Consider the following 26,333-nt stretch of genomic DNA (forward strand, 5'->3'; position numbering starts at 1 on the left):
TGAGACTTTGTGACACTGTCAGGGGAAAGCAGACATGTGTTTCATAAAGCCTGAGCCTTGGTTATTTTCCACAGGGAGGCTGTGAGGAGGGGAGGGGGCTCAGGCCCTCAGACATAAACTAAATCCAGCCACAAGCAGTTCCCCCTCTTCTTCGTTTGGAAGCTCACACTTGCCAGACGTGGAATACCAAAGGGATGAGTTCTGCCTCCTTTCTGCTTATTACACAGCTGAGTTAACCCCACATTTCTGTTTACCTCAACCCGGCTGCCTGGGGCAGTTTCGAGGTTGCAGCGGTGCCGTGGGACGGGCACAGAGCCCTCCTGTTATTTCACAGATATTATTTCACTGTTATTTCACAGATATTATTTCACTGTTATTTCACAGATATTATTTCACTGTTATTATTTGCAGCAGCGGTGGAAGGGAAAGAAGAGCTGCCTGACGCATCCTGGCCCACACGTCCTTGTGGTCCCTGTGGCTTGGGGCTGGGCTGAGCTCAGAGCCTGGCCCCAACCACGCCTTTCTGCTCTTTTTAAAGGTTGTTAAAGCAGCCGCTGTCAGTTTGCTGCTCCGCTGCTTCCTCCTGTGTGAAAGGAGAAATCTCTTCATGTCTTGGCGTGAGCTCCTTCCCCCCTGGCTGGTGATCGTAGCGGGGCTGACGGGCATCCTGCTGCTCTGTGTCTCCACCAAAGATGTGCCTGTGGCCCCGCTCAGGACCAAGGTAAGGGCTCTCCAGGGGTGACAAGGCAGTTAAACTGGGATGTTTTGTTGCTTTTGACGTTATTTTATTACTGAGCTACAAACGGAGGAGGGAACTGGAACAAGACTGTCAGGACAGGTTGGCATGTTTCAGCACTGGAGGTTTTTGAAGCAGAAACAAGCCCACCCCTTTGGTTGGTCGGGAATGGTCCATGGATCAGTGGAGATGCTTGGGCAGGCTGAGGGAGGCAGCCCATGGCAGGAGTTGTGCCTGAGAAACAGGGACCCAGTGGTGTCAGAGCAGGGAAAGAGCTGGGTCCCTCTCAAAAGTCAGTAGGAATGTGTCCCTGAACTGCTGCTTCTGTCTTAAATTGTCTTTTATGTCTTCTTCTCTTTGGTCCTATTTTGATTTCAAAGAGCCAGCATGCTCCTCACTGCTGGGTCAGGTCTAGGGGGGTTAATGCCCACCTGCTCTGTCTCTTGATGCTTGTGTTGCTGAGGTGAGCTCAGTGGCACACCGTGGTTTAACCCAGCTGAGGGAGGTTATCCTGTGTGTTTAAAGATAGCACCCCTCCTCCATGTTCCTCTCAGAAATAAAACTGGATTAAAAACCCCCTTATTGCTCCACGTTCTGTCCTTTCCTGGTGTTGAGCTGGACATAAATGTGGTGATCCCTCCCCTTCTCCCTTGTGCTCCCAGCAGCAGCCTCTAATTTTCTGAAGGAGGGGGAAAAAAAAAATAAATCCACGTTTCTCCACCAATGCCATTTCTTTCCTCCTCTTCTGCGGCAGCCAACATGTCCCTGCTAGAAATCTGAGCTGTCACTGGTGTGGGAGGGTGCCAGCAGGCTCGGGCAGGGAGCAAAATCCTTCTTCCTCATTGCTGCTCCAGCCCAGCCCCGCCAGCCCCTGGCCTGGGTGCCAGGACTGGTGCAACTGGGAGCTCCAGGAGGGCAGCAGCCAGGCAGCCTCGCTCAGAGGCTGCAGCCAGCTCTGTCTGTGCTGAAACCCTTCTGGTGGCATTAACATCAACCTCTCAGGAGGTTTCTCCTCCCACTCAGTCACAGCTCTATTTGTGTGTGAGATACAGCTTCGACCACGCACTACCAGGGAGCTCATGAGTTTCTTTCCTGTCTGTGTAGGAGATATCCCAAACTGGGGTCATGTAATAGAGGGCAGAGGAGCTCTGGGCTAACTCTGGAGCTGTTTTGGGTGTGGGGACATCCAGGGCTGTGCTGCAGGGTAGTCCAGTGGCCTCCACTTGCTCACACTCATATACTGGGAGCAGCAAGGCTTGGTCAGCAGCAAACAGACAAACACTGGGGACAAAGAGACAGAGCCCTTGGCTTGGGCAATAGCAGAGCTGCCAGGGGACAGGGGGCTGAGCTGGTCATGTTCACTGCTGCTGCTCTTCCTGCCAAGGCATCATCTCTGTCTCTGAGGGGCTGCTGTGTTGTACAGTGCCTGTGCTGGCTGCTGCAGCTCCTGCAGCTCTGCACACGTCGGGGCAAACGCAGCCTGTGTCACACCATTGCTGCAGTGGGACATCAAAGAGACACAGGAGTCCTGGCTTCCTCAGGACAAGAGAGCTGCAGCCCTCCAATTCCTGCACAAAAGCCTGAGCAAACCAATCAGCAGCAGTTTGAGTCCAGAATCATTGGAGAACTCATATAGTGCCATCTCCCACTGCTTCAGGACCTGTTTTTCCTGAGCTCCAGGTGGCTCAGCTCTCAGGGGAAGCCCTCTGCCTGGTTTCAGGAGCAGCTCCAGCGCATACCACAGCAGGGCTGATGTATTTCTGGGCATTTCTCCATTCCTGCTGCTCCTCATATATATTCAGAAATGCAGATGGTTCCCTGCAAACCCTCATCATCTTCTGGCTTCGCCTGTTCTTTGAACATAGCAATCAAACTCAAACACTGCAGTGCAGGCCCAGGGATCACCCAGAACACCTATATATATATATATATCTATAACCCTACAATATCAATCTGCATGCATTCAGTAGTGTTTTTCAGTAGAATGTTTTGGGGTTTTTCCAGTATGGCGTTGTTCTGGATGCTGGCCCATCTCGCACCATCCTGTTCATCTACCAGTGGACAACCAGCAAGGCAAACACGACTGGGGTGATCAGAGGATGCAGTTCCTGTCCTGTGCAAGGTAAGGTGCCCAATTCCTGCTCAGTGGTCTGTGGGACTGGCATGGGATGGATGGAAAACCTGTGCATGGACCAGTGCCATGAATTCCTTGGCTCCTGCACCACCCAGCTGTGCAGGGAAATAGTGAAGCACGAGTTGTTTATTTTCAGCATGGCTCTTCTCAACTGGGCAGGTTTAGCCACACACAGAGGGACATCAGGCACTTGGCAGGAGTCAGGATTTTGGGGCTGCTGCACCAGGGAAGCAGGCAGAGAAGATGAGGTTTGTCCTGATGTCCACATGGACCAGTGGTAGAGTCAAGGTTGCTTGGAGCTTCTCACCCAGGAGAGGCAGCGACGAGCAGTGGAGACAAATCTGACTGCAGGATGGCTCCTGGTATCTTCTGCCTCCTCCTGACTGTGCCCTGGGCAGAAAGTGGGGTGGCTCCAAGACAACAGAGCATGAGTTCAGCTTGCCTTTAGGTGTCACATTGCAGAGAATGTGAGGGTTTTCCTCACAAATTTGAATCAGTTTTGCCCCACCAATGCCAGCTGAGACGGTTTCATGCATTAATGCATGGGGTTTCCTTCCCTTCTAATCTTGCTTTGATGTTAAAGCCTGGTTGTAGTGGGGTGCTGGGAAGGACTGAGCCCTCAGGAGCAGTGTGCTGTGGGAGGGCAGCAAGCAGGGAACAGGGTTGGTGCCCTTGCAGGCTGTAAACAACACAAATCACACACAGAAGATGCAAGAAGAGCTCCCTGAAACCCTGAACGTGTCCCTCGTTCAGCAGCTGGGTTAAGCAGCAGCTCTGTGAGGCAGCTCAGTGTCAGCAGCTGCACAAGAGGCCCAGGCAGGTCTCGAGCCCAGGTGTGAGTGGCCCTGTCTGCATGGCAGCACAGCCACAGCCCTGCAGGGAAGCTGCAGCTCAGCCCTGCACAGGGCCCCAGAGAGCAAAGCACATGGTGAGGGAATCAGGAGGATGGGGAAGAAAGGCTCTTCCTGGGTAGTAGCTCAAAACCAACATTCAAGACCCCAGTGACTTACTGGAAAAATGAGTCAAGGCTGGCACACAGCTTCCCTCTGCAGGGGTGTCTTGCTTGCCAGCAGGGGCTCGGTGGCCAGAGGAGAAGGTGACACATCAGCCTCTGTGTGTCCTTTGCTTATTTTTATAGCAACTAAAGCCACGTTTCCTCCTCTGTGGGCTGAGACAGCCTCAGCTGTTGCAGCAGTCATGTGGCTGGTAGAGATGTCTCAGCTGCAGAGCTAGGTTAGTCTTAGCATAATTTGGGATTTCCATACACACATGTTTTGGTCCCAGTTCCGTATTTTAGCAGGATGGATGCCTGGAAGACCTCCTTCATTCCACCTGTGACAGGTTCTGTCATGTCCTAGGGGAGCAATCTCTGGGGTAACAGCTCTCACAGTTATCCTATAACTTCCCTTAAAATTCTATTCTGTTTCATGGTCCTCAGGTCCAGGAGTCTCCAGCTACTCCGATTCTCCTCAGAAAGCTGGGAAGAGCTTGGAGCCGTGTTTGAACTGGGCCCAGAATGAGATCCCAGCAGAGCAGCACAGCCAAACCCCCCTGTACTTGGGAGCCACCAGCAGCATGAGGCAGCTGAAGTGAGTGAATGTTGCAAACCCACACCCAGAGATCAGCACATCTCACCCTGTCTGCTCTGCAGTGTGAGCCATCCCTAATCTGCTAGTCAGGTAAATCTTCCTCAAGCCGTGGAGCATGGCATGGCTGTGTCTCCACGTGTTGCCCCAGGCAGCCATGAAGATGACAGTCCTGCAATAGCTGCCAGGCTGGTCTCCTTCACAATTACACTTTCACAATTAGTGCTTAGGAAAGCACCCATCAGTCTGGAATCTCAAGTGTTTTCAGTTTTCAGCCCACATGGGCTTGCAGGAGTGTTTCTTTTCAGCAAATTGGAAATGGTGGTGGGAAGGTTCACCTTATCACACGCACTTCTGTGGACCCTCTTCTCAGTCACCACATTACTGAGACCTTTATCTCCTTTTAGACACTGGGGAGAAGTAAGGTCTGGAGGGGTCAGGCCAGTGGGACAGGGCCAGAAGATTTCCTCAGTGACAGAGGGTACTAAGGTCCTAAATTCTTAAATGGTGGCACAATTGTTCAAACCATCTGTCTGCTGTTCTTGTCTCCAGTGCCATGAGAGGGGAGAGGGAAGCAGCAGCAGGAGTGGGATTGTCACTGTGTCTCTGGGCTATTACCCAAAGTAGGGAGCACAGCAGAAGCCCTGCAGTGTGCCCTCACTGCAGGCTGCTCCTGGCAGGGTCCTGTAACATCAAATGTGCCTTCTTTTTCTTTTGTGTTTAGCCTCACCCATCCCATCCTCTCTGACAGTCTCCTTGCAGCTCTGACTGGCACTCTGAAGTCATCCCCCTTCAACTTTCAAGGGGCACAAATCCTGTCCAGCCCAGAGGAAGAAGCATTCAATTGGGTTGCTGTTAACTACGTCCTGGAGAACTTCTTCAAGGTAAAGGATGATTCTCCCTGGGGCCCTCAGAGCTGGGCTGAGCAGCTCCTGTTAACAGACAGCCTCAGAGACAAGCGGTGGGATGGTAAACCCCTGTACTTAAAACAATGTTTCAGCACAACTTCCACTGCCTTTCAGAGGAGGCAGCCTAGATCCTCACCCAGCTGGCTGAGGTGAGGCCCTGGCACAGAGAAGCTGTGGCTGCCCCGTTCCCCCCATCCCTGGAAGTGTCCAAGGCCAGGTTGGATGGGGCTTGGAGTAACCTGGGATAGTGGGAGATAGAGAAAGGTAGGTTAGATGGAGTTGTTTCTCATCAGGGATGTGAAAAGCAGCTCTGATAACCAGCAGCAAGCACACAGTGGTTAGGGAAATGTCAGACCTTTTAACAATACAGCCTCCCCCAGCCAGGCACAGAGTGTTTACCCCATGTAAATTCTCCTGCCTGTGCTGCCAACTTCAGCAATTGCCAAAGTCAGTTCTGCAAGACTGCAGGAGATGATGCCACAGGGTTCTTCTGACAGAAGAATTGCTTTAGCATCAAGGCAGCATTTGAAACCCAAATCTGCCCTCTTGGAAACGTCCCTGCCACCATTCCTACCACCCTCTCCACTGTCCCTTTCTCCTGCCTGCTGAGACCACTGCCTGGTGCAGCCATCCAGGCTGGGCAGCCCTGTTTGTCCCCACAGGCTGTGGGAAGGCTCTGTGCAGGTGGCAGTGCCTGTACAATGTCTCCTCTGTTCCTCTTATGTCCTGTGGGCAAAAAAGAGTGGGCTGTGGGCACCATCGAGCTGTTTTCTCTCTCTGTGCACTAATGCTGGCACTTGGCTGTGACTGAGACACAGAAGTCTCAAGGATTGACCTCTCTTGTTCTTTTTGGGTCAGTATGACTGGCGAGGACAGTTGGTCCCCTCCAGGAAGGGGATGGCAGGAGTCCTGTCCGTGGGAGGAACCTCAGCACAGCTCACTTCTGAACTGGAAGAAGAGAAGCAGGCCCCAGAGGAGGGAGTGAGGCTGCAGCTCTATGGGCAGACACACAGGGTGCACACCCGCCAGTGCCCCTGCCACGGCACGGAGCAGCTCCGCCACAGGCTGCTCTCTGTGCTCATCCAGGTGAGTGTCAACAACACACAGCATCACTAAATGACAGCTGCACAGGGTGTGCTAATGGGCAAGGTGTCAGTCACTTTAAACTCAATCCCTCCTTAGTAGAGGTTGTTTGCATATATTAGAAAAAGCCAGCGCATTTGTAAGACTTTCTGTCCCTCCAAGTAGACACACAGGCAACAATTCGAGGATTTCCTACTCACAGGTTCTATTTGGCTCCTACTTAATACACACAAGCAAAAAATTGCTCTCCAGAGGTGTCAACATCACCTTCAGGGTGAGGAGACGCAAGGATTGCATTGGCTCCTAGGAACTGCTCCCCCATCCAAGAATGGGAGCACCCAGGAACCAACAGGGACCTTCCATCTGGGCTATTTCCTTTGCTGACTTTAACCCTGAAGCATCTTTAAAAGAGCAATATTTCACTTTGAAAACATGCAGGTGTTTTGGTTCTTCCAAACTCTATTTCACTTGGGGAATGGGGGAACGAAAAGAGTGGTAAAGGATGGTAAAACTCAAGAATCCTTAGTCCTCATCAAAACTGTGTTTTTCAAGAATTAACTGCTCCCTGCCCATTCACTTTCCTCCCTATAAATCCCACTTGCCTGCATGTCTTGCTGCCTCTGTCCTTGTTTCATTTTGCCTCCAGGATCAGAGAAGTGCTAAAACCGTCTCCAATCCCTGCTGGCCCCTCACTTACTCCCAGGAAGTGCAGTGGCAATCAGTGCATGCTGGGCCTTGTGCTGCCAGTGATGACACACAGAACATCCCTGGCCCCAAGGAGGTCTTCAACATCACAGGCTCCAGCAACCCCACAGCCTGCATGAGCCTCGTGCAAAGCCTGCTCAACTCTTCCTCCTCCTGCAGCTTCTTCAAGCATTCCCCCAGCAGTGGTGTCAAGCCCCTTCAGACCAGGTTTCTGGTGAGTTCCCATTTACAGTGGGGTAAGCAACTGGTGTGAGGAACCCATGAGATGGGACCAGTTTGACCATTAATAAACACAATGGGAATATCCAGACCCTGACACTCCTGCTCTCTCCTCATCATTGCCACACGGGTGTTCAAGCATGGACCACTGGTTTCCCACAGTGACTGTGGGGGAGCTTTTTTTCATCTGTGTCTCCTCAATGTCTGCTGCTGAGACCAGCTCTGGGGCTCCATGGAGCCTGATGATTATTTCTGCTGCTGTTGTAGGTGGTTTCTGAGGCCATGGACTTCATGAGAGGAACTGTACCTTCTCCTGACTTGGGTCAGGCTGTCAAGAGGCTGTGTGGGATGTCCATCAAAGAGGTAACTGTGGAATAACTTTGTGTGCAGGGAGAGTGGGAAGCAAGGAGCAGTTTGTTGCAAAAGCCCTCAGGGCTCAGACTGACAGAGTTGTAACTTACTAGCTCACTCAGGGAAAAATTTGGATTTGTCTGGATTTTGTGGGTTTTGGTTTTTTGTGGGGCTTTTCTTTGGTGTTTGTTTTCTTTTTTTTTTCCTTACTTTAAGGAAATAGGGTCCACTTATTTTCCTTCCTCTCAAATCTCAGCTGCTGCTGGTAACACCTGGACCCAATTAAATGAAAAGCCACAAATACCTTTTACAGTATTTTAAAGAGTAAACAGGAAGGTTTTCTACTCACTCCTGTACATCACCTTGGTCTTGCTGTTATCCTTCTGTCCTTAAGTGCACGGGACATGTCCACTCAGACTCCAGGGTTGTTCCCATTTCACCTGGCCCCAAGCCAGGGGAATTTGTCAGTTCTTTCCATGAGTTGGTGGTTATGAGGTCACCCTCATTTGCACTTACACTGATGGAGCATCCACAGTAACATTCAAATGGGACAATTTCTCCAGGGTTTGTTAATGAGCCCATAAGCAGTCCCCTAAAGCAGTCTCTTCTGGAAGGAGGAGAAAGATCCCAATGTTCCAGTTGGGAGAAAGGCTGCAGCATCTGCTCAACCTAATTAGAGAGTAGGCAATCAATCCTACCAAGCAATTCACCAGCAAGGCAACCTGGCTGGCTGTCCTGCTGCTCATGGATCTGGCTTAATAAGATGGGAAGAAAAGCAGTAATATATTTCTATCCCAGAGCCCAGTGAGTGCACAAGATGTGGTTTCAGTCTGCACAGGAGACAAACTCCTCCTCCAGTCCCACAGTCAGTCTCAGAACAGGAAAGGAGAGGCTGTAACAGGCCTGAAATTCAGCTACTGAGTATTTACTTCTTTTATTTTATTCCCTTTTTATTTTTTTTCCTGGAAATGGAACCAGCTGATTAGGGAGTCCCAAGCAAGCCTGGATACACTTGTTGATTACTGCGCTGTGTCTGCCTTCATCTTCCATCTCAGTACAACAGGATACACACTTGACCTTGACCGGCCTGCTTGGACTGCATTCCAGAAGGTCAGTTCCTACAGCACAGTGTTCCCAGTTAGCAGGAGGGCTGGTCCCAGTACAGCCAGCCTGTTCCCACACTGACAAGCCCTAACCAGCTGGGCTTCTCCAGCGGGATGGTTTTGCAAAATGGATTCACAGTTGTGATAAGCAAGAAAATCAGTGTCAGAGAGCCAGAGATGACACCTGCTCATGTGTACTCGGGGCACTGAGACTGGGAGAGCTCCTCATTTCAAGCTAAATCCTTGGACCAGTCTCAGATAATACAAAGCCTTGTGCCCAAGCACAGAAACACAGCTGGGGTCCAGGCTCTTCTCTTCTGACCTCTCCTTTTTATTTCAATAGATGGGTGATAGATCATCTGGCTGGACTCTTGGGTACCTGCTGAGTCTGACCAGCACCATCCCCCAGGACAGCCCAAGCTTCCTCAAGGGGATTGAGCCGGGGGTCTGGTCCTTGCTCCTGATCCTCTTCGTCGTGCTGCTCATGGGCTCCTTCATGCGCATCTCGTACCGAGTGATGGTCAAGGACAGCAGCTCCAGTCACAGGAACAGCAGAGTTTTTGATGACTGACAGTTTTCTGTGACTCAAGACTCTCGTCAGAGCACAGTTAACAGGGTCCAGACAGAAATCACAGAGGTGTAAGTCACTGGAGGATGCAAGTGATTTTCCTGCAGGGCTCCCAGCAAATTGCTGGTACTTGCACTGCTGTACTTTGAGACAATGGATCCTGCTCCACAGGAGGTTTGTGATTCCTGGTGGATGGCAAGCTATTCATTCTCCAAACAAGAACAGCCTGCATGGCTCTTCCTTGGGCTACAGCTGGGATTACTCATGTCAAACATGAAATGATGCCTCTGAGCAGGCAGGCCCTGAGCTATTGTGAAGTTAATATTGTACAATCTGTCAAATCAGAAGAGGTGATGTCTGAAAAAAGTGCTCTGTCCTCTTCTGTGGCCTCTCAAGAGAGATGATACATTAGTGAAGACTGGAAGAGCATTAAAATACAGAATCCAACAGCCAACAGCTCCCACATTCTAGGGGAAATGCAGGTATTTTCTGCCTGATATGTCTGTGCTTCCATCTCAGTGATGGTGGCCACATGCCCCTTCTAATGAATGCTCCTGCTGACCAGGAATCCTCCAAAACCAATCCTTCTTAGTCTTGGCCTCTACAAAATGCACATAGGATCAAAGGAGAAACAAAGGGCACAGACACACAGCTGAGTTTTTGTCTCTCAGCTGAGTCACAGCTACACAGGGTTAAAATTGCCAATTTAAACTCTTTAGCAAGAACTCAAATTAACACATTTAATTTCATGTGTGCTAAAGCTGAGCTCATGCTGGGCTGAGGTTCACCTGTTTGTTCATTTGCACTGACCTGCTTCTCTTGCTGACTCTGGAAGTGTCTCAGCTGACACTGTCCTTTAGACCAGAGCAGACTCAGGAACAGAAGCTTTCCTAATTGTCACTTTCATACTAGACCATGACCAGAGTTACTTTATGATTTAATAATCAGGATTCCCCTAGGACCTGGCAGTCATCCTGGCTCCTCTGGTCTGCTCTGTATGTCTGAAGGATGAGGTGCTGTATAAATTCTGTGTTACTGTGGAGAAAAGGGATCAATTCACAAACACTGGCCTTTGACTAAAGCTTTAGAGCTCACTCCTCAACTGCTTCAGAGACTTAAAACACACAGACTGTTAAGAGCCTCAGGGACAAGTGTCTCCAAGGCTTTTCAGACCACTTTAAACAGAAATGTAAATGCTCACAGATGCAGTGATGTGCCTTGTAGGATTTTTAAAGCTACCATGGCACCTAAATCCTTTCAAATCTGATTATTCATCCCTTGTGCTCCCAACTGATAATATAGGACACACACACCCCATAATATTGGGGCATTCATATATTTTTCAGGCAAATTAATGAAGGTTTGGAACCTGCCAGTCAAGTTTAGAGGGGTGTGGAAACAGACTTAAACAAGCTTCATATTAATTTCTTTGAGTTGCATGTTAGATATTTTTAATTGTATCATGTCATTAAAGATGTTTTAATAGACTGTCTGTGTTATTCTTGGCAAGAGATGAAAGCAGGGGGGTTATTGTGAACACTGTCTCAGTGAGCAGGATGGGGGTGCTGCTGCTGCCTCTACTCAAGAGCTGTTTTGCTGTGTACTTTTGGGGTACACAATGAGAACCCCTGAAGGCACTTTCTTTCCAGTGAAAAAGATTTCAGATAACCTGACTGCTGATATTTAGTTGATGAGAGACATGCCTACACCTTTTGATGTGTTCTTTGCTCAAACCATCTGAAGAAGGGAGGAGGCATCCAGGCAAGGTGGCATAGAAAAAATAAAGAGGTTATCATGGAGTCAGTAATATCAGGGAAATTCCTGAGACTTCATTCATTCTGCACCTGGAAATGCAATCCTTTAACAAAGCTCTGGCTCGGTGACCTGGCAGCAGGGGGGAGCTCTGGGATTCCTAGCTGAGATTTGGAACCTGCTGAGGAAGAATCCTACCACTGTCAGAAATGGAAACAAGCCAGTGAGACACCAGCAACTCCTGGACTGCAGGAGCTCTGGCCTGTCAGTCACTGCACTTTCTTGACTTGGAATAGATCACAGGGTCCAAGAGAAAAGGATATCAGCCAGAACTTCCCCAAGCTCTTGTTTAGAAGCTTTGGGACTTCCACACAGATAATGAGTGAGTAATTAGGCAATGAGCTCAGCGTGGCCTCCTGACACTTCACTTCTGCCTTGCACATGCCACTGAATTAAATCCCTGCCCCTTGAGCCACCCTGACACTGAACCACTGCTCTGCCATGCAAAAACCCACAACCATTTCTTTTTCTGACAGATAAAAACATTTATAGATGTATCTACTAGATTATAAAATAGATTGGGATTTTAAAGCTGGTGTTTTGGTAATAAAAAAAAGGCATAAAATAAGAAAATGGGGAACCTATGAGAAGAAAGGATACTAATACTGGTAACATATTCCTTCCTCCCAGCTCTCTATAGAGCAGATTGTTCATGTCAGCCCCACAATAAGTTTGCAGAATAAATCCCCAGAATGCCTGGAAGCAGAAATCTACTTAAAAGGAGATTCTAGGTGAACTCACTCACTTTGAAACAAAGATGCTTACAGGCATTTGGTTACAATTCACTGTGGAAATAATAAATAATGAAGATTTTCTAACTGTCCGTAAATTCTTCATGTTTATACACAGGGCTCTCACTTCTCACTCAGGCTGAACCATGGCAGAGATCTTCTGGCAGATAATAAAGCCTGCTCATGTGCAGCTCTGCTGCTGTCAACAAATACCAATAAGAAGAAAATAAAAAGTATTAGATCCAAAAATTGACACCAGAAAGCACTTTCTCTGTTTTAGCTCCAGACACACAACAGGGTGACTGACCTGCTCCTGGCTATGGGGCTTAACTGCCATTTAGGCATCCCAAAGCACCATGGATTCTCAACCAGTATATCCCATCTGGGTTGGCCCAATGAATATTGAGAGAATTAGTTTGTTGCCTGCAGCTCCACTCTGCAATACCCACAGGGCCTGAATTGTTTCTTTCTTCCCATTCTGACATACCCAGGTTCTCTGTGGTAGGAGAGACCCAAGTTGAGGCCTTGGAATCCACAACCACTTGTGGAGCAAATCCAGCAGAAGATGAGAGGAGTGCCTTTTATGGATGGCTGGATTTAGTATCAGTATATTTTCATGTTGTTCTTCTACCCTGCCTCTGATCCTGTATCTGAATCTTTCCAGAGAAGCAGGCAGCCATATGATGTTTATATCCTACCTCATGGACTGTCACTCCTACATCAAGAGCTAATTCTGAACACACTGAAGAAAAACAGGCCTGAAGAATCAGAAAATCTGCAATTTTTTTTTGCCACAGCTTTCTTAATATAAAAGTCCTTTCACAATGCCATCAAACCCAGGCAAATAACAGTGTTTTGGTGTTTTCCAAGTGCAGACATGACTGTGTACTGGTACACTGAGGTGACCAGGTTCTCTCCATGTGAGATACTCAGAGCCCTCCTGCAGTCAGATGCTGTCAGATCCCTGTTGAAGCCAGATAAACACAGAACAGGAACTGCTGCTCCCCGAGTAGTGTGCAATGCCAGGGATCAGTCACGAGAGGGAGGCTGGCAGAGCTCCCCGGGAAAGCCTTAGGAAATCTCTGACACAGCCAGCAGCTTCTCCCACCACAAATGACATCAATTAGCGAGGAGGCTTCTCTGGGAAGCAGGGGAAAGACACTGTGGTATGGAAGCTCTCTGTGTGGGATGTGAAAGCTGCTTTGACCAGGGACTGAAGAAGCCATGGCAGTGGAAGAAGTCCTCTATGCAGGGAGACAGGCACTAGCATGGAGGATGGATGAAGGCTCTTTTGGAAACAAGAGGGAGAAAGAATAATCCCTGCCAGGAAGAGGAGTGCCCTGGGAATGAAAAGGAGGTTTGAGAGAGACAGAGGAATGATAAAATCAACTTCTGTGTGAAGGAAAGCTTATTTTTGTTCACAGCAGGGGTGTCACCATATGTGCACCTCATGACCAAATTAGTCAGCACTTGGTGGAAAGTCTCAGGAGAAACAGATCCTCCACATGGAAGAAAGCAACAACTACCAGGCTTATCACTGGACAAGGAACAGCAGCAGAGCTGTGGAACCTTCATGGGAACAATGTTCAAAGTTCACAGGTTTTAAAGATGAAGGAGATGTAAATGGCCAAGTAATGCTGAACATTACATAAAGTAAAAGCTGGTGTAGCATTACTTTGTCTCACAGTATCATGGAAAATGTTAAACAGTCCTGGAGTGAAAGCTCTGAAGGGACAGACTCATGGCTTTGTGAATGGAGTTATTCAGTGGAAATCATCAAACCAAATGGAAGGAGCTCTTCTTCCACATAGATCATGGTTAAACCACAGGACTTATCAGGCTGTTTATGGCAAAAGTTTACATGGCTTCAAAAAGTGATTAGATAAATTTGTAATAACACATTTGGGCTATTAAACAGAACATTGCTTGTGGCTGAAGAATTGCCCAAACCACCTGCCACATCCATATCTGTCTGCCCTGTTCCTCTTTGGTAACTGCTGCAGAGCATTAGGCACTGGCTTGGGTGGACCTGTGGATGGATTCCATTCAGCTGTTCTGATTTCCCTCAGGCAGGAATCCCACAACTGCATCGCTCACTCACTGGTTTCTGGAAGCAGCCTCTCACCTCCATAGCTTCAATTTCACAGGAGCAATAATTTCTGGAAAACAAGACTGTTTATCCTTAGAAGTAGCAATCAGATAAGAATAAGAAAACACCTGCACATACCCACACCTCACTTCAGTGTTACCATAAACCTGGAACAACCCCAATACCAAAAGCCCTCTGGTTCTGGAGGCAGCTCCCACCCACCTCCAGTGACCCTCCCTTAACTCAGAACTTCAGGTTTTTACCTAGAGAAACAGAATGAATTCTGTGATTCTGTCGGGGCTCCTGCCAGCCCCAGGTAGAGGCTCAGTTCAGACTGGATCCTGTTTCACAGACACAGGCTGCAATCTCGCTGGTTAAGCACCAAGAGAGGAACGACAGTCGCTGTCTGCCTGGGAGGGATCAGCTCTGTACTCACACGCAGAGAACACTGGGGAAGGCAATATGCAAACGTGAAAAGAAAGTCCCTCCCCACTCTGTTCAAACCAATTGTGTTTACAGTAAAATCTGTTTCCAAGCCAAAAGCAATACAGTTAGTTACAAAACCAAAACAATTGCAATAAAAAGATTTTTTTTAACCCTAATACATAATTCAACAAAACAGAATATTATTTCCAACTTGTTTTAACTTCTCTGTGTCTATCTTGGGGTTATACCCAGGGTCTTTGGCCATGTAACACTGCCTCGATGTTTTTTAGGACCCCTCTTACAGCATTAATTTATGCAGCACTTACAGATGGGATCTGCCCCTAAATGAGGTGAAACCTCCTTGCTTGTCACTTGCAGCAGAGTTTGAAGAGAGCATTCAAAGTAATCAAATACCAGCTAAGACAGATGTCTGCAATGAAAACACGATGTGGGAGCACAAACATCCCACCTCAGTGCTGGTCCTTTCTCTGTCCTCTCAGCCACTAGAAATGCACTTCAGTATTTGGCTCAGGCATGTAATTTCTCTTTCCTTGCCTCCTTTGGGCTCAATTCTCTGTGGATACAACTTTCCTCTAGTCTCTCAGCCTCCTTTGGGCTGAATTCTTCTGGGATCCTCCCTCGTGGGGAGTCCCACTTATCTCAGTCTTTATGATTCAAAGAAAACTCCCGAGCTCGTTAGAATCTTGTTTCTGGTGTTTATTGAAGGATCCTTACAAAACTTAACAGGTCTCTCCAGGCTGGTTACAAGGTTAATCTTTGCAATTTGGAACATTTCTTTCTTCTGATGGTACAAACAAGGCCTTGTGGCACACTTCGTGTCTGATACACAAAATGGCCCGGAACTACGCAGTTCTTTTATCTTTATACCTATTTTTACCCAATTAACAATAGACACGTATATTATTTTTCTTAATGACCCAATGACCCATCACCTCTGTGATGCACTGTGGCATTTTCTATCCAATCACTCATTATTACCCAAAAACCTCTAGGAGAAGAACATGAAGAAGAAAGAAGAAGGGACAAGGGACAACACCCTAAATCCTCCATATTGTCTCCTGTTCTCTAAACTACTTTTTCACCCAGTGATTTAAGAAACTTTCTAATCTACACACCTACCTTTCTTATCTAACTTTAGCATTTGTTTTCATGTATCACAATGAAAACATGCTCATGAATTTCATATTATATGAAATTCAGTGTTTCCTTGAATCTTAGAACTAAATATTAAAAACAAGGGCACACAGTCTGTATCTCAGACTCCAACAAGGCAGGACTATGGAATGTGCAGCTTTTTATCCCAGAATTTGCCTCACACTGAGTATTCCATGCAGAGGCTTGCCTTGGGAGGAATGCTCCATGTGAGCCAGGGTTCTGGCACAGACCTGCTGTGGCACTCGCCAGCTCACCTCCTGGCACAGACTAATTAATGCTGGCCTGCCACAGCGTTAGAAACAGCAGGGCTGGCATGGTCAGCTGCTCCAGCAGCTCTCCATGGAGATTCCTGACTGCGTTCCTTCTCAGAGAGATCTTAGAAGTACTGGCATTTTACTTAAATTTAAAAAATGGAAAAATATTTAAGATAGAATTGTTGTTTCCTGTGGAAGTGCATGTAGCTAAGAACAGAAATACTCACTGACTAGGCTAGAATTAGCAGAAAATTAATGATGCACAAATAATGTGTCCTCCATAGATATTCAGGTGGCTGAACCTCCTGGGGAAAGCTCTGGAAGCTCAGAGAGCAAAGTTTAGCTCCTCCACAGGGTCCTGGCCCTGCTCCACCGGGAGCGATCCCGCTGGTGTTCTGCAGACAGGTATGGGAGCCTTAACCGAGCAGAGCATTTCCACTCTCACACTCCCTCTGGGAATGCTGGGGGTGGCAACAATTGCTCACTCCACACATTACAGAGCAGCTTCCCAAACATGAAAGGCAGGGCAGGCTGGAGTAGAGGCTGTGGGAAGCACAAAGTGAGGACATGGATGACACTAATGCACAGGCCTTTGCTTTCTGGCCCTGGCTGGAAAAAACCCAAACCTGTATCTGCATTAAATACAGCAGCAATTGTACCAGAAAACCTCCCCCAAGCCCTGCAGTGGCTCCCCCTCTCCATCTCAGGGCAGGTTTTCCAGGGTTTCCTGAGCACACGTGCCTGTGAACGCTGTGCTGAGCACAGCTGATGAGAATTGATGCTGAATGTCCCTTCCCGAACAGCACAACACAGGCAACACGCTCTACATTCCCTGGTTTTAATCAGAAAGAAGTCAGGATTCCTTTTGTACATTACTCTGAAGAGACAGCATCACATCCTGCAGGAAAAGCTGTCTTTACTGATTAGCACAGTCTTGTGTGAAATCTTGAGCAAGTCTTATCCAGATTCATCCTGGCTGCCTTTGGTACCTAAATGATGCTGCAGTTTTTGGAATTGGTCACCTCAAACAGCATCACAGAGAACAGAGGACTGCTCTGAGCTGGAGCAGGCTAAGCCATCCCTTTCCACTGATTCCAGTGTGAACACTATTCAATCAATGCCTGTAATTAGTGGGATAAATCTGGACCCTAATGCCTCTGCATTACTCAGCTATCTCAGAGGGAACTGCAGAAACCTCCTGCATTCCAGCTGCGGATGTAGATGAGATGTGTGTGTCTCCCCAGCCACCTCGGAGGCTGACACAGGCCTTGCCCAGGACCCTCTCAGGTCACTCCTGATGCTCTGGGGCTGCTCCAAGTGTTCCTGCACTCCTTCCAGCACCTCTGCAGAAATATCTTGTTTATGTGCCAGAAATATCGATCCTCATAACCTTTACATTAAGCCAACTACCAGAGGCAGTTCAACCTCCAGCCAAAGACTTCATAGGGCTTCTATATCCTGCCACCTCCTCACCTGACCCAGGCACAGGATTGGATTATTGTTATCCAGGCACAGATTCCGGGCTGTGTACAAGCCGTTTGTGTGTCACACAGAGCTGGCCTGTGTCAGCAGAATTGAGGTCACGGCTGCATTTGCCTCAGCCCACCCCACGGCAAGGCAGCAGGATGAGACTCCCTGCCTTGGGAGCTCCATTAGGAGGCTCTTTCAAGTCTTTCCTACAGTATGAAACAAGAAGAGATGCTGGGACTCGTAGATCCAGCTGGCATCACAATGAATACACACAACCGTAAAAAGATTCTGCTGAAACAATAATCAAATATGCTTAATAAAACTGTGACCAATAGATGCACTGTCTGGGCAAGAATGTGCTCATAAAGCTGGGAGGTAGAATAAGGGACAAGGAAAGGCGAGGGTGGTGTTTAACCAGCATGAGGTGTCTGGCTGCCTCATGACGGGGCTGTAGTACCCACACACAGCCCAGGACGGAGGTGTCCATGTGGGGAAGCCCTGGTAAGCAACGTGTACCTCAGATCCCCTCACGGGCAGGAGCCCCTCACTGGGGCCTTCCCCTCACATCACAGGGGCTTCTACAGAGCTGCCACCGCACGGCTCAGAGCAGCCCTAAGCCCTCACAGCAACTGCCAGGGTCCCCCTCTGCCTCCATAGCCCGTCAAACCCTCACACTTCCCTCACAGACCCTCGAGCTCCCACAGTCTTCTCCCAGCTTCCAGACCCCCTGAGCCCTCAGAGCCCCTCTCACCCTCCCGAGCCCTCACACTCCCCTCACACCGCCCGCCCCAGCCCCTTCCCGCCACCCGCCCGCGCTGTCGCCATGACAACGCCCGCGCGCGCGGCCCCGCCACCCTCGGGCGGGACCGCGCGCCAGAAACTGCTGGAACGTCGCTGCAGCCCGCGCGTGCGCACGCGGGCTCCTTCCCCCACCCGCTGCGGCGCCGGCTGGAGCGGGACGGGGAGCACGGGCAGGGAAGGAAGGAGGGAGGGAGTCCTGCCCGGAGCAGTGGAGGCGAGGGGTGGAGGGGAAGCGCTGGGGACCCGCGGGGAACCCGCCCTGTCCCGCAGTGAGGAGGAGCCGCCGCCTCCGCTGCGCAAAGCGCGCACTCGGGTCTGTGAATGGGCGGCTGCGGCGGCCACCGCCCAGAGCCCGCTGCGGAGTCACTGCGACGGTTACCAGGGCACTTCGTTCTCCGCCAATCAAACGGCGTTAACTCATCCCCCAGGGCCGGCGGCCAATCGGCTTCGACATCAATCATTCAATTGGGCCAATGGGGAGCGCCGGGAGCGAGCGGGGGCGGGCACTCGCCGCTCCCGGTTGCCTAACTGTAAAGCCAACAGACAGGCGGGCGGGGCCAATGGGAGCCGTCGGCTTGAGTGACAGAGGCACAGCCAATCAGATCCTCTCATTTTTAGAGCCTCGCTATAAGCGTCCAATCGTTGCTGCGAATGGCCGCCTGGGCGGGGAGAAGACGGCTGCGCGCGCATTCCGCTGCTATATAAGGGCTGGCGGTTGCTTCACGCAGCCAGAGTCGGTTGGGGGAAAGCTGGGCTCGTAGAGAGCGATCGGAGCCGTCGCCATCATGAGGGAGATCGTGCACCTGCAGGCCGGGCAGTGCGGGAACCAGATCGGAGCCAAGGTCCGGGCGGGGATAGAGGGCGCGGGGGCGGGAGGGGAGCGCACCCGGTCCGGCGCGGCCGCCGCTGACGCGCTTCTCTTGGGCAGTTCTGGGAGGTGATCAGCGACGAGCATGGTATCGACCCCACCGGCACCTACCATGGGGACAGCGACCTGCAGCTGGAGCGCATCAATGTCTACTACAACGAGGCCACAGGTAGGGCCCGGACCCGCCCCAGCAGGCTCCCCCCGGCCCCCCCCGGGCGCGGTAGTGACGGCTCTCCCTGTATTGCAGGCGGCAAGTACGTGCCCCGTGCCGTGCTGGTGGACCTGGAGCCCGGCACTATGGACTCGGTGCGCTCCGGGCCCTTCGGGCAGATATTCAGGCCAGACAACTTCGTGTTCGGTGAGTGCGCGGGGGCGGGAGGAGCCGCGGGGTGGGGCGGGCAGGGCACTGCGGGGCTGCCCCGCCGCACATGCTCTGAGGGACCGGCCCGGACGGGGCTAATCCTGGCGTGGAATACCGGGATTGCGGCTGGGAGCAGCTCTGAGGCGGCACCAGAGGTCGTTGCTCTTCCGATTCTTCGTTACCGCCTCTGAGCGTGCCACCGGGAGAAATGGAGTGGCTGCTGTATCATTGATAATTAATGTTTTCCCTGTGTCTGCCGAGCCACTGCAGAGGTGCCTGTGTGAAACCACAGCCCCTGTGCTCGATAAGATGAAAGCTTTTATGGAGCCTGATGCTCTTAAGCTTTGCTTGCAAGCAGGAAGCAGTGACCGTAATCTAATACGAAAATGGCTCTTTTCCAGGTCAGAGCGGAGCAGGAAACAACTGGGCAAAGGGCCATTATACGGAAGGTGCTGAATTAGTCGATTCTGTATTAGATGTTGTAAGAAAGGAGGCAGAAAGCTGTGATTGTCTCCAGGGCTTTCAGCTTACTCATTCCCTGGGTGGTGGCACAGGTTCTGGCATGGGTACCCTTCTCATCAGCAAAATCCGTGAGGAGTACCCAGACCGAATTATGAATACTTTCAGTGTGGTGCCCTCCCCTAAAGTGTCAGATACTGTAGTAGAGCCCTACAACGCCACGCTGTCGGTGCACCAGCTGGTGGAGAACACGGACGAGACGTACTGTATCGATAACGAGGCGCTGTACGACATTTGCTTCAGAACACTGAAGTTAACGACCCCCACCTACGGTGATCTGAACCACCTCGTGTCGGCCACCATGAGCGGTGTCACCACCTGCCTGCGGTTCCCGGGCCAGCTCAACGCTGACCTGCGGAAGCTGGCAGTGAACATGGTTCCCTTCCCACGTCTGCACTTTTTCATGCCTGGTTTTGCCCCGCTCACGAGCCGTGGCAGCCAGCAGTACCGGGCTCTAACGGTGCCAGAGCTCACCCAGCAGATGTTCGATGCCAAGAACATGATGGCGGCGTGTGACCCTCGTCACGGCCGCTATCTGACCGTGGCCGCCGTCTTTAGGGGCCGCATGTCCATGAAAGAGGTGGATGAGCAAATGCTAAACGTTCAGAACAAAAATAGCAGCTATTTTGTTGAATGGATCCCTAACAATGTTAAGACAGCAGTCTGTGACATTCCACCTCGCGGCCTCAAAATGTCTGCCACCTTCATTGGCAACAGCACGGCCATCCAGGAGCTGTTCAAACGCATTTCTGAGCAGTTCACTGCGATGTTCCGCAGAAAGGCTTTCCTGCACTGGTACACAGGCGAGGGCATGGACGAGATGGAGTTCACAGAGGCTGAGAGCAACATGAACGACCTGGTCTCTGAGTACCAGCAGTACCAGGATGCCACAGCTGAGGAGGAGGGGGAGTTCGAGGAGGAAGCTGAGGAGGAGGCAGAGTAAAGCTATGCAGTTGAACACCTGTAAATTTTGTTTAAAGTTGTATGAACTCTCTCATTCAAAAGTTCTGTTTGTGTTGTGTTATTATTGCTGTTTCCAAGTCACTCCCAATGCTGTACAGGCACCATTAAAGCAGTTTTCACAGTGCACGTCCCCGTCTCCTCTGTTCGCACCGATACGATTCCCGCGTGGCGTTCCCATAAGTGAGCCCACAGACATCCTGCAGGTCTGCAAGAGAAAAAACAACAGGAGCTCTGCCACCCTGGCCATGGCAACCACCCCCCTGTGCTGCCCTCGGCCAGGTGACGCCTCTTGTGGCCCTGGCAGGATGGCAGTCCTGCTCCTGCCGCTGTGGGGATTGGAGGAATTCCCTGCTGCTCTCTACAGGTACTGCTGGAGGGGGGCACATTTAACAGGGAGGCTGGAATCAACTCCAGGCTGGATCTAAATTTAGGTACCTGTGGCCTGTTGCAGCCTGGCTTGGCAGGAGCTGGGCAGGGCCACAGGAGGTTTGAGCTGCATGGGGGCACAAAACGGTGCCCCAGAGCTGGCACTGCAGCTGCTCAGCCCTACAGACCCAGCTCTCATGACAGGTGACACCAAAGCTGTCCCAAGCACACAGCCCTTCTGCAGTGATTTCAAAAATCACAGAAGAGGTTTTGATGATCAGGTGTTGGCGCAGCCTCTGTTTGGGGTGAGCTGGACACCTGACAGGTGCCTGACACTGGTTTGTCTCCTGAAAACCCTGTATTAACAGCAGGTTTTTACAATGGAACCAGTTCATGTTTGGCATCGCTTCAAGTGACAAAGCTGTCACCAAGGAGCTGGACAGGAGGGAGCAGGTTCCTTCCCTGCTCAAGAAATTCTGCTCAGCATTCTAAATTATAACTGCTTTTGTTTGAAGGTTTTCTGCCTTAATTAATTTTCTCCACCCAGAGCTGGACTGGTTGGAGCAGTTAAAACTCTGCTGACTGGTGGCTCCAGAGGCAGGGAAGTGGGAATGTCTGCAGGAACAGGGCCCAGTGTCACACCTGAACTCAACATTCTCCTCTCTGGGCTCAACCTCCCCATCAGCCATATTTTATATCTTGTTCCATTTCCCCTCTCTGCACTGCAGCAAGGACAAGCAGAGTTCTGTTCTTCCCAGCTGGGCTCCATGATTTTCCCACCCACATTTCTGAGCTGTGACCAAACACAGCAATGCATTAGTTGCTGATTTGTTGAGGTTTTTTAACCTGGTACATAAATGCTCTCAGGTGCACGGACACACCTTCCCCTTACACACAAAATTCCTCCAGACCTCTCCTTCTAGGCAGCCAAAGACATCTCAGGGCTCAGGCAGGGCAAACACCTTTTCCTTATGCTTTTTGTGCTTTCTCAACCCCTCCACACCATCTACCTTTTCCCTTTTTACCAGACTTCAAGCTTTTCAGAACAAATCCCTTTCCTGACATGTGACAGGTGGGATGTCATCGAGTCTCCCCTGCCTCGGGGAGGGGCTGGTGCTTGGAAATGTGAAGCCTGGGAGAGGCTGGCAGTGGGAATGCCGGGCTCCTGCAGCCAGGGCATGGCAGAGTTCCAGCACCTCAGCACAGACCAGAAAAAACCTCCAGCCCATGTGAAACATCTCAGTGATTGTTCACTTCTGTGCCACTCCAGCCAGTGACAGCGCTACTCAACCCAGTAATTAGTGTCAGCAGCTGATGAACTTACGTGGTACAGAGCCCATGTAGTCAGGTATGAGTCCAGCACGGCTGTAAATTTTGGTGTCTGGCCAGTGTGTCCGGGGGAATCTTGTGCCCAACGTATAAGGTGGATTTCTCTGCAAAAGCTGGAAAACAAAACAAATCAAAAATCTCACAACAACATGGAATGGTTTATTTTAAAACATACTATTTTTACCAAAGTCATGTGCTTTGACTTTGCATTATATAAAATATTTAAGCCAACATAAAGCAATTCTCTTTCCAGTCCTGCTTTCTTCTAATTAAGAGCTACATTGTATTGTTCCTTTTCCCAATCCATAATTTTTTCTCCTGCCAGCTCACCCCCCATACCCACAGCACAGCCCAGGTGCTGTCCTTGGGATCCTCACAGGCTGCAGAGTTTAATCCTTTTGGGATCATCCCCAATTCCCAAAGGCCTTGTGCTCCTGCTCTGCTGTCCCTGGAGCTGCTGTGCTGTGGCTGGGTTTGAGTTTGATCCCCTTTGTGTTTCCATGAGCCCCAGGAACAGCCTGGAATTCCCAGGCCAGGAGGAACAGGAAGGCTTAGGGAGCATTAAGTGAAGGAAGATTGTAAATCATCTCCTGCCCTCTGAGACCAGACACAGGTGAGTGTCTGGGTGTCACAGCTGGGTGTCACAGCTGGGTGTCACAGCCACAGAACCCCCAAAGGTGTCCCTGGAGCTGTGTTTGGGATGTGGAGAGGGGCTGTGGGTCCCGTGGGGCCACGGAGCCCTTTGTGCCTGGCACAGAGCCCAGGCTGTGGCTCCTGCAGAGGATTTTTGCTGTGCCTGCTGCAGGCACTGAGCAGTGATCCATGGCACATCTGTAACCGAGGACAACAAAGATTTAGGGCAGGAGATTAGTGGATTGAAGTCAGAAGCCATCTTAGCTGGAAATGTGATTCTCCTTTCAGCGTGTCGGCTCCTCTGCCGCTGCCAGCCCCGATTCCCGGGTGGACAGAACCTCCTTGGCCTGGCACTGCCATGGCTGAAGGCATCAGGGGCAGGAAGGATCAGCAAACAGCACATTCAGGAATAAATTCAGGGTTTTGTTCTCTTAGCTCCATTTCAATTCCTAATCGCGGCAGCAGGGAAGGAGACAGAAACCAGCGCCGGGAAATAACATTTCATCCAAAGCACGACGCTGCCCTGCTGCTCTCCCTGCTGACTCATTTCTGCCCAGCTGATTTCTCTGAGCTGGGCATCCTCAGTTTTGGACATTTTTCTCACATCAGCCCCGTGTGCTTGGGGATGAAAACACAGCAGCTTTTCCCAGGGTGCAGGAAGGGCTGGGGTGTCTCAGCCTGTAATTGATGTGCTGATCCACTGAACCAGCGAGGCTGCTGCATCCCCAGGATCTCACACCATTCCCAGGATCTCCCTGCATTCCCAGGGTCTCCCTGCATTCCCAGGATCTCACTGCATCCCCAGGATCTCCCTGCAGCCCCAGGATCTCCCTGCATTCCCAGGATCTCACACCATCCCCAGGATCTCCCTGCAGCCCCAGGATCTCCCTGCAGCCCCAGGATCTCCCTGCATTCCCAGGATCTCACACCATCCCCAGGATCTCCCTGCAGCCCCAGGATCTCCCTGCATTCCCAGGATCTCACACCATCCCCAGGATCTCACACCATCCCCAGGATCTCACACCATCCCCAGGATCAGCCCCAGGATCTCCCTGCATCCCCAGGATCTCCCTGCATTCCCAGGATCTCACTGCATCCCCAGGATCTCCCTGCATCCCCAGGATCTCCCTGCATCCCCAGGATCTCCCTGCAGCCCCAGGATCTCCCTGCATTCCCAGGATCTCACTGCAGCCCCAGGATCAGCCCCAGGGTCTCACTGCATCCCCAGGATCTCACTGCATTCCCAGGATCTCGCTGCATCCCCAGGATCTCGCTGCATCCTGGGAGCAGGGAGGGATGTGTAGCTCTGAATACAAACTATCAACTGCTGCAGGAGGGATTTTTACCCGTGCAGAGGATTATGTGTCATTGGTGGGAGCTCTTACAGCAAGGGGACAAGGATTTGTGCATCCTTCCCAAAGGGAGGAGAAAGAAGGTCGAGATCCCTTTAAGACAAATTGTGTCAGGAAAGGAAAAAGCTTTACAACCAATAAAAATACACATCAGCACTGCCAACCAGAGGAGATGTATTCCATAAGGGAAGTGCAGATAGTTGAATCCTGCATTTCTGCACTCAGAGCAACATTTTTAACAGCCACTCTTGACCCTGCCCTCAATAGATTTCCTTAATCCTTTTATGAACTCATTTACCCTCCCTTAACATCCCAAGGAAACAAATTACAGAATTTAATTGCTGATGTTTTCTTCAATGTTACCTAACAGAGTTTGATTTTGCTGGTACCCCAGTTCTAATCCTGCTACACTGAAAATTCAGGTGGATCAGCATTATGCACATTCTTATTTCTATAATCTATAATCTACCTGTTCTCGATCAAATTGATTCATGGCTTTCTTCACAGATGCAATGTAGGTCATGCCAAAGGTTTCAGCAGCTCGGGGGATGAATCCAGCGTAGCCTTTGGGTGGAGGCAAGAGAGAACTTTTTCTGCTTGAGAACTTACAATGATCATTTAAACATCAACCACCCTGAGAGTGGAGGAGCCTGAGATGGATATAAAACCTTAAAGTATAGGAAGGAAAAAAATTAATCTGTTTAAATTGTAAAATTAACTCTTGCATTTCTTCTCTGAAAGAGGTGGTTTTTTTCCTTATGATTCCCAAGGAAAACACAATGGCATGAACTGGTTTTTGTTGGTCTCCATGTGGTGTGGAAGAACCATTTCATTTTCTTAGTTCTTTTTCTTTTTTTACATCTACAGCTCTTTCATGTTTTATCCCAGTTTTATATACATTCAGGGGCTAACAATGCAATGTCCAACCTTTTTCCTCATCTGCTTTGCCCATCCAACAAATTCCCACAACAGAAACTGTATAAAGTCTAAAACTACATAAAACATAGCGAGATAGAACCTAAAACCAGCCCAGACTCCTCTTTCTAAAGGAACACTTTGGAGAGAGAAAATTGTCTTCTTCACCCTAAAGCATGGACATTCCCTGATTTTAACTGAAATATTGTGATCCCTGGATTCCTGTGATCCACTGGAGTGGGATCCTTGATGGGGGAGCTCATCCCATCTCATGTTCTGGAATGTTCTCCCAGAGCAAGGGGGGAGTTACAGAACACCCCTTGTAGGACAGAGTTTATACCTTTGTGGTATAAATAATAATAATAAAAATATATAATAATATATAATAATATATAATAATATATATAATATACACAATATATATGCTATATATTAATAAAATAAAGATATAAAATACATATAAAATATATATTATGTATAATAATATAATAATAAAAATAATAAATATAACAATAATTTTAAAAATCAAATTGTGGCAGAGTTTGTGCCATACACCCCTGTGTGTGGATTTGGTGATTCAGGAAAACATCTGATTTTTAGGAGATGAATTACCACTCCAGCAGGGTGGAGCAGAGCCCAAGCACCAGCTCTCCTCACCCTCTGGAGCTTCCTGAATCCTTTCCACTGCCCATGGACAGCATCCTAAAAAATCCCCCTTGCAGGGAGAGCAGCAGGGATATTTCCCATCCCAAACAAGCTGGAGCCACTGGGTAACAGCACTGAGGTTTATCCATGGGGGAGAAGGGTCCCATCATTTCTTTCTCCCCATGTTTTACCTAAAATGGCTTTTTGTCTGATGGCATTTGGGACAGGCA

At 49.7% G+C, this 26,333-nt stretch overlaps 2 protein-coding genes across 3 annotated transcripts; both read left to right on the forward strand.

Annotated features, from left to right (window-relative positions):
- Nucleotides 1–599: 599 nt before the first annotated feature.
- LOC131586550 (ectonucleoside triphosphate diphosphohydrolase 2-like) lies at nt 600–10,069 on the forward strand. The gene is made up of 9 exons (XM_058853515.1): nt 600–721; nt 2,741–2,858; nt 4,309–4,459; nt 5,181–5,340; nt 6,223–6,450; nt 7,094–7,366; nt 7,639–7,734; nt 8,701–8,832; nt 9,169–10,069. Exons 1-9 carry the CDS (start codon nt 608–610, stop codon nt 9,394–9,396), a joined length of 1,500 nt encoding a protein of 499 aa, XP_058709498.1. The 5' UTR covers nt 600–607; the 3' UTR covers nt 9,397–10,069.
- An 8,791-nt stretch (nt 10,070–18,860) lies between these two features.
- Nucleotides 18,861–20,989, forward strand: TUBB4B (tubulin beta 4B class IVb). Of its 2 annotated transcripts, XM_058853517.1 has the most exons (4): nt 18,861–18,994; nt 19,081–19,189; nt 19,268–19,378; nt 19,783–20,989. In XM_058853517.1, exons 1-4 carry the CDS (start codon nt 18,938–18,940, stop codon nt 20,841–20,843), a joined length of 1,338 nt encoding a protein of 445 aa, XP_058709500.1. In that variant the 5' UTR covers nt 18,861–18,937; the 3' UTR covers nt 20,844–20,989. The 2 variants fall into 2 exon arrangements, with proteins under 2 accessions (XP_058709500.1, XP_058709499.1); XM_058853516.1 differs by having other exon boundaries at nt 19,081–19,378.
- The last annotated feature ends 5,344 nt before the right edge of the window (nt 20,990–26,333 follow it).

The sequence above is a fragment of the Poecile atricapillus genome, chromosome 20, assembly GCF_030490865.1.
Source record: "Poecile atricapillus isolate bPoeAtr1 chromosome 20, bPoeAtr1.hap1, whole genome shotgun sequence".
NCBI classification, from domain to species: Eukaryota; Metazoa; Chordata; class Aves; order Passeriformes; family Paridae; genus Poecile; species Poecile atricapillus.

What these genes read in the sequence shown, in the direction of transcription:
- LOC131586550 (XM_058853515.1), top strand. Translation starts at nt 608, where the DNA reads ATGTCTTGGCGTGAGCTCCTTCCCCCCTGGCTGGTGATCGTAGCGGGG. An exon ending in TGGCCCCGCTCAGGACCAAG is followed by an intron (nt 722 to 2,740) that starts GTAAGGGCTCTC and finishes GGGTTTTTCCAG; the next exon opens with TATGGCGTTGTTCTGGATGC. An exon ending in TGCTCTCTGTGCTCATCCAG is followed by an intron (nt 6,451 to 7,093) that starts GTGAGTGTCAAC and finishes TTTTGCCTCCAG; the next exon opens with GATCAGAGAAGTGCTAAAAC.
- TUBB4B (XM_058853516.1), top strand. Translation starts at nt 18,938, where the DNA reads ATGAGGGAGATCGTGCACCTGCAGGCCGGGCAGTGCGGGAACCAGATC. An exon ending in GGAACCAGATCGGAGCCAAG is followed by an intron (nt 18,995 to 19,080) that starts GTCCGGGCGGGG and finishes TCTCTTGGGCAG; the next exon opens with TTCTGGGAGGTGATCAGCGA. An exon ending in GCCAGACAACTTCGTGTTCG is followed by an intron (nt 19,379 to 19,782) that starts GTGAGTGCGCGG and finishes GCTCTTTTCCAG; the next exon opens with GTCAGAGCGGAGCAGGAAAC.